The sequence below is a fragment of the Emydura macquarii genome, unplaced genomic scaffold (assembly GCF_026122565.2).
Source record: "Emydura macquarii macquarii isolate MOO-44397 ecotype Brisbane River unplaced genomic scaffold, CSIRO-AGI_Emac_v2 contig_1253, whole genome shotgun sequence".
NCBI lineage: Eukaryota > Metazoa > Chordata > Testudines > Chelidae > Emydura > Emydura macquarii.
This window is the reverse complement of record NW_027131390.1, coordinates 6,247,548-6,260,689: the sequence shown is the minus strand read 5'-3', so window position 1 is coordinate 6,260,689 and position 13,142 is coordinate 6,247,548. Positions and strand designations below refer to the sequence as shown.

Here is a 13,142-nt window from a genome sequence, read left to right as displayed (position 1 = left end):
TGTAGCCGTGGGGGTGGGAGGGTGTGAGGATACGGTACCTAGTCCTGAGAGGAGGGGTTGGGGAGCGAGCCAGCCCCACGCCCATTCCACAGCCGCACCTCCTGTCCCATGGGGCTGGCGGGACTCAGCTCCCCACTCCAATCATGACGGCAGGGAGCCCGGGCCAGCCTGAGCGGTGCTGCAGCCCAGTGCCCCAGGTCGGGGAGCCACGCCCAGCCAGCCCCCCGGGGCTGGAGCTGCTGCTGCTGGGGGGTGAGTTTTGTGTTAGGTCACATCTGCAAAAAACACAGGGCTCTACTCGCCCGTCTAGGGTAACTTGAGAGGTGTCAGCAGAAGGGGAGGTTACTCGAGCTAATGCTGCAGTGAAGACAAGCCCTAAGCTGCTTCAGTCTGCTTTGGGTCCACACTTCATAGTCCATTAGGAGACTTTCCATTGACTTCCCTTGGGATTTGTATGCCTCAATTCTTAAGGTGCTTATGTAAATCTCCCCTGTACACGACATTGCTACACTATATTACATACACTATACACTGCTCCCAAACATGCTGCTATTTGGGGCTTCTGTTACTTAAGACAGAGTATGTTGAATGAATGTAACTCTAATGGTAGCTTTTGATATTTGGCTCCTTAAAGAAATGGTAAGATCTGTTTATTTTTTTCTCTCTGTAGGTCATAGTAGATACACCAACCAGCCCGATAACCAGTGGACTTCCGCTTTTCTTTGTGATTACTGTTACAGCTATCAAACAGGTACTGTTTTTGACTCACGAGGGTGTAAGCAATACACTAGTATGTGTGTTTGCTTTGGCTTTTTTAAACATGTTCATGGCAGGATAAATTAGAGAGATTTGGTATACAAGGACATATATACTTGACTCTACCTATATTTGAAATAATGGAAGGCCGTGGTTAGAGGAACACTATCGGTGTGAAATCTATTTAAATTAAAATTAGAAACGAAAAAAGTAATTTTGGATACTGTGCCTAAGCGAAGTTCTCTGTCCAATTTTTGTAGATTTTATGATTGCATTTTCCTTGTTTTCAGTATGTCTTTTGTAATCTCTGTGTATGTAGGGGGGGGGTGTGTGTAATAATAATATATATATATATTATGTTATATATATTAAAGTCACGTTGTGAGCTATTGCTGTTGATGGCTGCCTCTTCATTCACTGCACTACTATAACTTATTTCTTCCCTTATAAAAATGTACTTTGGTCCTGTTTTGGAGGTTACGGAGGCATATCAGAGTAGAATAGCAACTGGATTTATATCAGTGGAAAAACAGGAATAATTCTAATCAAACAGTATCTGGTCCTGAAAACTTGTAGACCTCTTTCATTGAGTAATGCTATAAAAAATCAGTCCTACACACCCCTTTTTAAATCGTATTGTTTTATGTTTTTGTTAAGATAATAAGTTGGTGTGGGGAAAGGAGTTCTAGAATAAAATCCATCTCTTCCGAATCTGGCTTTTGTATTCTTTAGATGAGTCGGAAGAGCGAGAGAGCCTTGTCCTGTGTTAGATTGGAAAAGTGAGAATAACAGGGCATTAAGCATATTTTTCACATTATCAGCATATTCTTGCCAGTCTTGAGAATAATAGAAACCCATTACAGCAATTTAGATGCTCCTTGCATTCAGTTCATATCTATTCGTTTTGTGTGTGCTGTTTTAATCTGTTCTGAATCTGTCAAACGTGTACGTGAAGTTTTTTAAATTAAATTGATTCAGACTGAGCTTATTCAGGTCGACTTTCTGCCATGCATGAAGGAGCTCCGATGACTATGTTTAACGTATTCATTTTTTTCATCTCCTTCTCTCTTACATCTTTATTAATTTATTTGCTGCGCTATCTGGGCTTAATTTCGTTACCTATATATTTGTATGTCTAGGGCTATGAGGACTGGCTGAGACACAGAGCTGACAGCGAAGTAAATAAAAGCAGCGTCTTCCTTGTTGAAAATGCAAAGCAAGTGAAAAAAGACAGCGAGAAAATCAAGGTAACCGTTAATAGAAAGAGAGAGAGATGCGCTTGTGAGCCATTGAGAAAACTCCCATTGTTGTGATTGCAGGGTCTGACCTGACCAGAGTTTGGTTGAATACTTGAATATGCTCAGGGCCTAGTTCTGCAGTTGTTACTTTTTGCCTTCCCATCCTCTTTCCTAAACCTCAGTTTGGTTTTGGACTGGAACCTTTAAGAGCCATTCCAGTTAATAACCAGGTGCTTTGCTTTTGTCTGATCACTTCTTTGGAAGGCTGCCGTGCATGCACTTTCCTGGGGGGCGGATGAGCAAGAAATCTCGGATCATTTTTCATTTGGTGGCTGGAACAGGCAGTCCTTTCTTTATCCCCAACTTCCCAAGGACGCCTGCAAAGATGTCTGCTAGCAGGGATGCTGATTTATCACCCCTCACTGTAGAATGCTAGAGAGCTAGTTTCTTTATACATTTTTATGTAAATTGTAAAGAGGTGTCTCTTATCCTACTCTGCGTTCCTGCTGAGTTGGGCTGACCGCCCAGGCCCAGTCCTGCATTTGGATACAGGTGTGCAGCCCCCGTTGAAATCAGGGGCAGTTCTGTTTGTCTGAGGGCAGAACTGGACTGGAGTGCATGGAAGGAAATGGCCCTCAATGCTTAGAAAGGGGCCCTGGTTAACCAGTGTAATTTACAGAGCTGGAAGGGGTGAGTTTAATCTGTGGTGGAGATTTATCCTTGGTGCTCTACTATGGGGATAGAATACAGCAGCGTTTGCAAGAACAAATACTTACTAGTGGCTTGTTGTGACAGTTCTTGGGGTGTTACTCCCTGCCTCCAGCGAGAGGGGGTCTTTCTTGTGGTAGCTGGATGTCAGCTCCCTTATGCTACCCGCCCGTCAGCCACTCTCCTCTGGGCTATGCCAGCCCTCAGTTTGCCTTGCAGGTTATCAGTGGCTGTACCCTGGTCCCCTAATGGTCCTCTAAAATGTCTCCCTGTACCATTCCGTCCCTTGTCCACTGAACACGCAGTAATACTAGGTAAGCTATCCCCAGAGGAACAGAATACACACCAGCTTGTTTGGTTCCACTGCGGATCAGCTGCTGTATAACATCATAGCACGGAGATATATTTATAGTGAAAACAAGCATAAGGTTATTATCGAAGGCTAAGATTTAAGAGATGGTGAGCAAGAATAATGGAAACAGAGGTTACATTTTAAAATAAATCAATACGTGCTTTCCAGAGGCTGAACTTCATCTGGCAGAGTAGCCGTCAGTCTAAAAGCAGTCTTTTCTCACCTGAAGGTCCTCTGCAGTGCTTCCAACCAGGGCAGGCTGGGATCCCGTTTTTAGAGTCCTGCACGGATACAAAAACGTGGATCCACATCCGCAAGCATTAACGTCTATCCGACCCGCAATCCACGCTCCCTGCTTTATGTCTACCCGCACCCACAGCCCGGGGCCACCAAACAGCTGTGTGGTGCCCCTTCCCCCGCCTCCTCCTCCCGCCCCCCCACCATTAATCAGCTGTCGCAGGGCCAGCCGGCTGCTCAACAGCTGATCGGCAGCTAGCCCATGGCCATTGCCGAACAGCTGATCAGCGGCCAGCTAGGGGTCCCATGGAACAGCTGATCGGGCGGTCTGGCAGGGAGCTGAGGGGAAGAAGGTCTGGGCTGCTGGGGGGGGGGGAGCAATCGGAGGGGAAGGGGGCTGGGCTGTCGGCGGGGGGGTTGAGGAGAAAACTGAAGGAGCGGGCTGAGGTGAGTGGGAGATGGGCTCTCCATTGGGGGCCTTCTGGGGCTGGGCTGTGGGGGGTCTCTCTTCTCAACCTCCTGTGTTTCCGGGGCTGGGCTTGGTCTTGCTTGCTGTGGCCCACGCTAAGGAGAAGCCGGCTCTGAGCCCCGGCACTCGTTCTCCGTTCCCCCGGCCATCCCAATTATGAAGTCATCCCTTGCCCACGGCGGCCTGGGGTATCCTGGCCCCTCTTGCAGGGATGTAGCAAATCTGGGGTATATTCCTTGGTATGCTGACTTCGTTTGCAAACGGGGCTCCCATTCTGTTGGCTTACAATGCTTAAATTACATGTGGACTGAAACGGACAGGTGACGATACGTCCTTCATCTGGCAGAATCCCGTTGATGGACCCTGTCTTGAGTCAGGCTTTTTAGGAACATATTTTCAGTTTATATCTCTGTAACTTCTTGCGTGGGTTTTATACAGACATTTCACCACCATTTTGATGAGCACAGTGAGCTTGGCTTTCACTGAAGACCTCACATGAGGACATTCGTTATGGAGAAATACTATGAAAGCAGGGTACTAGGTGTAGAGAGTTTGTCCGGCCTGTCAGGTGTTACTCTGACAGCACTGTGACCCCTTTGCCAGATGGCATTGAGGGGATTTTAGAAAACTTGTGTTTTCCGCTTGGTGCAGAGGGAAGTGTGAGGCTGCCGAGCAGACGGTTTTGTTACATATTGTCAAGTGTTTGGCTCAGGGTCCCTCAGCAGCAAACGACGGGGGGGAAAAATCAAGAAAATATACATCTTGGGTACTATCTTGACTGTAAAGTAAACGTAAGTCTACTCCGTCTCCTCACAGCCGTTCAAGTGTCCTTTCCATCCAGTCATGAATATTTTCCAAAACTAGGTAGTGAGGGAACGTAGTGCCGGCATCAGCTATTACGGACTAATCATAACTCTGAAGAAAAAGCTTTCCACTTGAAAGTCTAGTGGAAGGGTGTGTATGTGTGTGAGCTACCATATATGAACAAGGGCTGTGGTGGGTAATTATCAAGAATCCGGTTAAATAATTAAAGGAGGAAAAGCCAAGATCTGTAGTCTGACTACATGACTAAACATTTCTCCTCAATATCAAAATAATTTCATGGCTTTGTTAAACCCCTTCCAAGGGCCCTTAAACTTCACATTCCATTGCCAATTCCTGTATTGTTAATTAGCTTTGAGCAACGGTTCTCACTTGTGAATGGTGAATCATCTGGGACAGTTGCACAAGTGCAGTACCTTTTTTGGTGGTAAGCTTATAAAGCCCTTCCAATTCCCTTGGGGAGGGTTTCTTCTCTATCCTTTTAGACTTGGAAAAACGAGATAAACCAATTAAACCTTTAATCATCTCCTTGCGGGCTTGATGAAATGACTCATTAAAAAAAACACAGTTGCATTCTTTCCAGGTTGGAGACATTGTAGAAGTGAAAGCAGACGAAACCTTCCCCTGCGATCTGATATTCCTGGCATCAAGTAATGATGATGGGACCTGTTACGTCACCACAGCAAGTCTGGATGGCGAGTCGAATTTCAAGGTAAGAAGAATGAATACACTTCAGGCAGTTCTAGAGTGCAGTCAATGCACTGCAGTGGCTTCTCCAGGCGCAGATTTTTTGTTCTAGTTGCAATTGAAGTGTGTGTGTGTGTGTGTGTGTGTGTCAGTTCAATTTGAGAACGCTTTTGGATCACACATTCTGACTGTGAATTGATTGTGTTTAGCTTCCATTTCCTATCTTCACTCATCCAGTTACTCAACACTGGAGTGCTGTATGGGTTTTTTTGGGGGGTTTTTTTTTTTTTTTGGTGTGTGTTTTAAATAACTATCCCTAATGGCACTGTTCCAAACAGTGTTGGTCTTCACAGATACACCTGCATGCTGTATCGTAGATCCTGCTAAAGCATGTTAGTACGTTCATCTCCTGTACCCACACAGCAAGATCTAGTGAATTAGTAAATAGACCCCTGGAGTTTCAGCTGGTTTATTATAGCAATCACCTGTAGCGACCTTTACAATTGAGATTTTATCAGGGCTTTCACTCTAGAACTCCCTGCTTTTACTTTCTCCATCCTTAGGAGTAGTTCTCCCCTTTTTGTGACTGAAATTCTTCATGCTTGATATCCACACACAAGTGAATTATTTTGGATTGTTTTGCAGAAAGCCTTCTAGTCATTTAAACAATATTCTGCTCCCATTGTCAGAACATTTTAAGATGCATTTTTTCATATCATGACTCAAAAGGGTTGAAGTTTGAGATTTGAAATTGTACCAGTTTGGTAATACTCACTGAGGATGATTCCTTTTTCTAATGTATTCCCTCTACCCTTTCCCCTCTTCCTCCCCCCTCTCAATTAAAACCCCCTCTAAGGATATGAACGCTTGATTTCACTCATGCTCAGGAGTAATTTGTGCTAACAGTGGTAACTGTAGTATTAAGTATGGAACAACATTAGGATTGTAGAATTCCTTCCAACTCCCATTGAAGTCAGTGGGCATTAGTTAAAAGGGCGTTGGATCAGGTCCATGGCTAATATCTATATCGATCACCATTAGGCAGGGTAGAAATTCATGCATAGGAGCTGATGCTGTGTTGAAGTATTTTTGCTTGTGTAGAGTTCACCCATTGTAGAAGGTTGTTCTGTGCATCTTAGGAGCTTCACAAGTCCAATAGCGCTGGGTCAACCACCTGAGTGGGTAGGTTAGCAAAGAGAATTGGAGCTTTTAAGTATGCCTTCCTGTATTAAAGCATGTCTAAATGCATGCCATACAATAGACAAGGCCGTGCAACATGGCTGAGTTAATTTCAGAACCGTAGCACTTTGAGCATTTGACACGTGACACTAAGGTGCTACCATAAGCATCTGACACTGTTTCTGCTTGGCCTTTGGGTCCCCCATAGATCATTAGCCGTTGTCTCCTGGATGTTGAGATAACAAAAAAGACTTCAAGTTTTGGGGGGAAAGGGTGGGGAAAATGGCAGAACAGCCATTGTAATTGAGGCTTAACTGTCCTAGGGGTGTGTGGACTTGATGATGTAAAACACAGGCATTCTACTACAAAATCATTCACCCTTGGTACTCAGCATGCTGTTAATTCCCTCATATAATGTGTGTACTATCGCTGTTTCTCCCATCAGCTGCAGGAAGAGGAATCCAAGCCTAAGGAAGAGAGGAAGCTTTTTAGCGAATTTGTTTATGAAAACAGATTAAGGCAATACATCTTGCTGACTGGAGTTTAGACCTCTAAGTAGTTTCTATAAATAGAACTTCAAACCAGTGAATTGGAGTCTTTGCGGGCTTTCCAATTAGTTATGTGAGAAAGGAACGTGCACAGCAGTTGATACTAGGAATAGCTCTCGGTTCTATCAGTACAGTTCCTGATCCCCGGGCAGCAGAGCTGTCTTCTAATTACCTTCAGAAGCAGCACAGGGCGCTCCTCAGGGGAGCCGAACACCTGTTGAGCACTTGCCACTGTCTCTTGAAGTAAACAGGTGTTGCAGGAGTCCAGCATGTCTTAGGGCAGCCCTATAGGAGGAGTACGTAACAGACCAGTCCAAAGTAGTTCCTAAGCATATTCAATTCTGACCTATTCTACCTTCTATTCGAAGACCCTCACTTTCTCCCCCCTTAAACACCTGATGAGTTACCTGGGTGGTTGCTTAAATCAAGCCTCACTGTACATCAGTGTTTTAAGTAATTTGTTGTAATTACTCACTGGGCAAAGACCTTCTCTGTTCCTGTGATTCCGTGGAGTCGTGTGACTGTATGTAACTGCTCTTTCCACCTAGACTCACTACGCAGTGCGGGATACTACTGTGCTCTGCACGGACAAAGACATAGATTCCCTGACTGCCACCATTGAATGTGAGCAGCCCCAGCCTGACCTCTACAAGTAAGTATGGGGACAGCCATGACTCCTGGCATTCAACTGAGCCTTACCATTTGTCCTTCACTTGGTGTCCTCTGAGCTTGCACACTAGTGAGCTGTTGGCATCCTTCTAACAAAATAGTGTAAGGGAGCCACTGAATTCTCTTTCCAGCTGAATAGGCTCCATTTGGAGTTCAAACGGGTGATTGCCTTCATGTTTTCCATATGGAATGAAAGACTTTTTAAAGTAGCCCTTGCAGATGTTCCTGTCGGATTTACCGAGCTCTCAGGCTGTCTCCGGGAGTTAGACTTTTACGGCAAAAGCATCCATCCTGTCAGAGTACCGCCCTGGGAGCTGCCAGTGTGTCAGAGTGAGACTAGCCCGTTTGCCTTTACAAACTTCAATGTAGGCTTACTCCAAAGCCTGGATTTGTTGCCTTTAAGAACAATTTTAAGAGTGAAAAGAAGACTTCCCCATTGGCACCCTGGCCCCAATTCAGCAAGGTGCTGAAGCATGGGAACAACCTCATTCCGGTCAATGGGGCTCCTTGCATGCTTAAAGCTTAAGTACCTTGTTGGATCATGGCCTGTGTAACGGGTTCTCTCTAAAGCTATTTCTGTCTCTTTAAGAGCATGAGACTCTGATGTCCACAAACTTGCTCTTTTCTTCCGACCTGCCTCTTGTGATGTTCCTTATGTTGGTGATGGCTCCTTGTAATCCAACATTCAGCAAACATTAGTTAACAAATGCTTTTTTTTCTATGTTTTGGTCACAGATTTGTTGGAAGAATTAATATCTACAGAAGTAACCAGGAGCCTGTAGCCCGGTTAGTCTCCTGTTCACTGAAATCATTGTTACTAATTGCAGATGGTCCTTTGTTTTCTTTATTGTTTTTTTATTATTAGTTCCTAGTGTCCTGTTTATCAAAGGGGAGTTGTGGAGATTAATGGGTCTGGAATTCGAGCTCCCTTATCTGATCTTCTTTCTTTCATTTTTCAGTTTAGTTTTATGTGTTCCCGTGACTTGGGAAAATTTCAGTAATTCAGAATGAGGGTTGCAAGCCATCTTAAAAATTCCAGTTCTTTAGCTATGATAGCCTCCAACAAATGCCCCAGGATGTTGTGTGTGTGTTGGGATTATAGATGTGGGAGTTTACAGGATGTGAGCAAATGTGCCTCCTTCTGCATCCTCTGTTACCTCTGCTAGAATGATCCTCCTGAGCGAGCAGAAAAGTGAAACTGACAGGCTTCCTGCTCTCTGAGCTCTTGCAGTACCCATCAGTTTCACTCTGGCTGGCTTGGTAAAACAGAGCCAGAAGAAGCAAAGAGTAGTGGGATGGGCACGTACTCGCAACATCTGCTCTCCAGCAAACCCAGCCTTTGCTTTGCTGAAGAGCTGGGGTTTTAATTAGGTGAAGCCTGTGTTTTGGGTGACCAATAACTTTTCTACATCAGGGGAACTCGATAGAGGATGAGCGAGAATGTAAATTTTATGAGGGGAAGGTTTTTGATTTTGGGCCTCTCAAATAGGCTGTTCCTGTGCACAAAATGCTTTTTTTTCTAAGCAATACAAATACATTAGTTTGCAAAACTATTTTTGCTGTTTATTTAGTGAGCACAGCCATGTGCTCAGTGTTGTGCATAACCTGAATGCAAAGACAGTCCCTTCCTTAATAAGGTTACACTTTACAAACAGACATAGAGAAAAAGACACACTAGAATATATAGATTTTCAGATGGAAGTGGAAGCAAGCCTGTCTGTTAACCCAAGAGTTTCGGGAAATGTTACAAGATAATAGATAATAATAGATTCCATGGCCAGAAAGGACCATTGTGGTCATCTAGTCTGACCTCCTACACAGCACAGAAGGTGATGGAAGGGCTTTGAAAACTGAATGGCCATCTCTCCGCCCGTGTTTGTAGTGCTTGTGGTCTTCCTTGCTTTGGGAAAGGTGCCAGAAGATGTGCCCCTCAGATTCTTAAATTGAGAGACTGTTTGTCTCAAATACTAACTACAGTACAGAACTTTCTAGGGACTCTTGAAACCCGACAAATTGGTTTTTGAGCATTTACACAAACTTTTCTCGCCTTTAAAAATTCTGCCACCAGAATTAGGATTAGAAGTGGAAACAGCAGGGGGTCATGAATGGGACAACCAAAGGGAAATTAATTAATAGAACAGACAGAGCAACATGGGAGCAAAAAAATAAGTAACACATTTTACAGCCTCATTGATTTTGTCGAAATCCTCCTAGGGGTTCAGCACTCTTGAAAATTAGTCCACTTATTTATGTGCCTAAGTATAGATTTTAGACCCTAGCTTTAGGTACTTATTCTTGAAAATCTTAGTCTGAATTCTAAAATGAGTTAGACAATGGAGAGTCTGAATACTAGTAATACCTTGTGTGGTAAGAGATTGGAAACCACAGTAGATATGAAGGCAAAAATACCGACAAAATAAACGAATCCCTTATTTAAGAGAAAAAACAAATCCACAGAATTAAGCGTATTTACAATATTCAGGTTTAAAGGGCTTCTGCTTTAGTTTTCTTTAACTCTGGGTATAAAATAGAAACAAGTTGGAATGAAATTGTTTGTAAGCACTCTGATACTATAACTTTTTCTGTGTTTAGGTCTTTGGGTCCGGAAAACCTGTTGCTGAAGGGTGCTACTTTAAAAAATACCAAGAAGATTTATGGTGAACAGCTTTTTATTGGTAGTTCTGATGCATAACTGAATAAAGTTAGCAAACAAATCTAAATGTTTATCATTCCATCTAGTGGTGGAAAACACTTATATACAGTGCTTCTTTCAGTGCTTTGTACATATCTCATGTTCATACACAAGTTAATTAATTAATTTTGTGAGTAAAATTTCATGAGGTATCATGTCAGATGTTTAACTGAAATCTATATATATTAACCAGGATCTTCAGAAATGACTTGTGCTTTTTGGGAGCCCATCTTGAGACTAGAACTGGGTGAATTATTTTTTTTTAGTGCATAGAATTTTTGCTGAAAAATGCTTTTTTCAGGGCTATGAAACTATTCGTGAATTCTTTTTCAAATTTCAAAAACAAAAATGGTGAAAATGGCCAAATTGAAATGAAAAACTGCCAAACCCCCCCCCCCCCCCCCAAAAGTCATTTTGAGTTGACCAAAATGTTTCCGTTGACTCAAAATGATTAAAAATAATAATTTTGAATTGACCTGGAATGTTTTGGTTGATTAGAAATTAATTCTTTTTAGTTTATGATCAACAAAATATTTCTAAAGAAAGGGTTTGGTTAGAATCACACTGGATTTTTCAGTTCAGCTCCCAAACCAAAACATCAATTCGCTCAGGTCTATTTGTGACACCTTTAAAGAGGTCTGGCTCAGCACTTTCTGCCATTTAGGGACCCCTTTACAGTGTCTCAGGTTGCAAGTCCCTTTTGAAAATATTGGCCACACTCCCAGTACTTTATCTCTGTCCACTAAGACATGTAATTCTGTCAAAAAAGTAGTGAAGTTTGTCTGGCAAAAGAGGAACCTTTATAAACTCTCCGCTGCTTACTGCTGATGGTTCCATTATCCTTCAGGGCATTAAACTGAGCCAAAGTGTAAGTGACTTGCACCTGCGTACAGCAGAATTGAATTTGATCTGGATTTTTCAGAGATTCTTGCCGCCTCCCCCCGGCCCCGCCTAGTATTTATTTCATTTTACTTTTGGTGAGAGTTAGACTTACCAGACGCTAATTCTCACTATCACATTCTTTGTGGCTCTTGCTCTGTATCTGCTTTTCTCCTTACTTCTGGTACCCTTTTCCCCCTCCCCCATGCCTTTTCAAAACAACTATCAGTAGTACTACAATAAATTTGTTTGCCAATTCCACTAATACCCTATACTTATATACTCTTACATGACGCTTTCTTTTCCACGCCATCGGTGTGTAGACGCAGTTGTGATAGATGAAAATGTATGCTAAATTTAACAAGCTTTATACAGAAATAAATTATACTCTGGGTAACTGTTCAGGGGTTCACGCCACTCATTGGCATTCAGAAGAGTTACTGTGGCCCTTGTGTTAGCGTTATTCAATGCATTGGAGGTTCCTTGCTTACATAACGATGCAGAACACTTGGGTCATACCTCTGTCTATGGATAACGAATCTAAAAGCACTGTGCAAACACCACATCCTTCACTGACAAGTGAGCAGCAATTCCCTTTTTGATTTGCAAACCTATAACAAGCCGTGCTTTAATGTTCCGTAGGAGTTGCAGTTTATACGGGAATGGAAACAAAAATGGCTTTGAACTACCAAGGAAAATCACAAAAACGTTCTGCTGTAGAAAAGTAAGTGTGCTTCAGGAAGAGAAAAATGTATACAAATTGTTAGTTTCTCTATGGGTTCATTTGTACAGAAATAATCCTGTCATTTGCTGCCTTTTGTTTCAGATACGCTCTGTGGAGAAAATCTGTATATTGGGCTAAGCATGTCTCTTAAAAAGCTACAGCATTTAGTAGCACATTTTAAAAGTTTTACTCCAGGCTTCTGCTTTACTGTACTGAGTGAGAAGTATTAAAAATCCTAGATATGACCCTGAAGATCAGGACCCCTTTAAAAATAGGAATGGTCTAAGCCTGATTACTTGCATGATTGAGTATTAAACATAACTGCATAGATTTTAAAAATAACCCTATTTTTCAGATCAATCAACGCTTTCTTGATAGTGTATTTGTGCATCTTATTGAGTAAAGCTACGGTGTGCACCACCATGAAATACATCTGGCAGAATAATCCATTTAATGATGAGCCATGGTATAACCAAAAGACACAAAAGGAAAGAGAGACGTTCAAGGTAAATGGGCTTGGCTTTCAGGATCTCCTCCAGCCTTGTTTATTCTGACAGTTTTATTTAGTCTAATAACATTTGCCGACAAACCTGTCTTCCCTGCATAGTGTTTGGAATACATACGAAGGGAAGTACTGTCAATCTCTTAGCTCTCTTTTTCCTCTACTTTTTAATTGTTTCCTGTCTCAGCTGCTACCTGCCACTCTTGTTACTTACGTGCAAGAATGCCTGGGAGTAGTTGAGCAAAACAAGGCTGAGGAAAACTCCGATGTTAAAACTGCTCACGTATCGGTGTTCTTATCCCGTAGAATGTGTGCGTCGCCTGTTTCTGTTTCTAAATGGCTGCCTCTTATTTACTGACAAAAACCAGATAGATAGCGTTTTGGCCACCTTTATATACTTAAACACAGTAGCAGATGATTGGTGCATATCTGAACTTCAGTCAGTTTTCAAACTTGAGTATATAAATTTAGACTGGGGCTACCTTCCTTGGGTGTCTTAGGGTATGTCTATACTGACGGCATCAAAGTCACCACTGCCAGATGGATCTTTCTGGATTGACTGAGCGGTCAGTGTAGACCCGCTCAATCGATCAGGAAGTCGACTGAGTAAATCCGCCCCCTCAAGTGGCATAGCGCTGCGTCGCTGGAACGCGGTTCCCGTCGGCGCGGTGCAGTGAAGA

General features: G+C 42.9%; 1 protein-coding gene across 7 annotated transcripts in view; it reads left to right on the top strand.

The window, feature by feature from the left end:
- The window catches only part of ATP11C (ATPase phospholipid transporting 11C), a 106,204-nt gene that overhangs the window by 49,389 nt on the left and 43,673 nt on the right, over positions 1–13,142 (top strand). For all 7 annotated transcript variants that reach the window (XR_010919683.1, XM_067548088.1, XM_067548087.1 and 4 more), the window contains exons 4-11: positions 671–751; positions 1,896–2,003; positions 5,166–5,294; positions 7,545–7,648; positions 8,401–8,451; positions 10,258–10,322; positions 11,879–11,960; positions 12,316–12,466. Coding sequence is in view for 6 of the 7 variants with exons in the window: in XM_067548088.1 (XP_067404189.1) it covers positions 671–751; positions 1,896–2,003; positions 5,166–5,294; positions 7,545–7,648; positions 8,401–8,451; positions 10,258–10,322; positions 11,879–11,960; positions 12,316–12,466 (771 nt within the window). In the remaining variant the exon portion in view is untranslated. The remainder of the gene's footprint in view (positions 1–670; positions 752–1,895; positions 2,004–5,165; positions 5,295–7,544; positions 7,649–8,400; positions 8,452–10,257; positions 10,323–11,878; positions 11,961–12,315; positions 12,467–13,142) is intronic.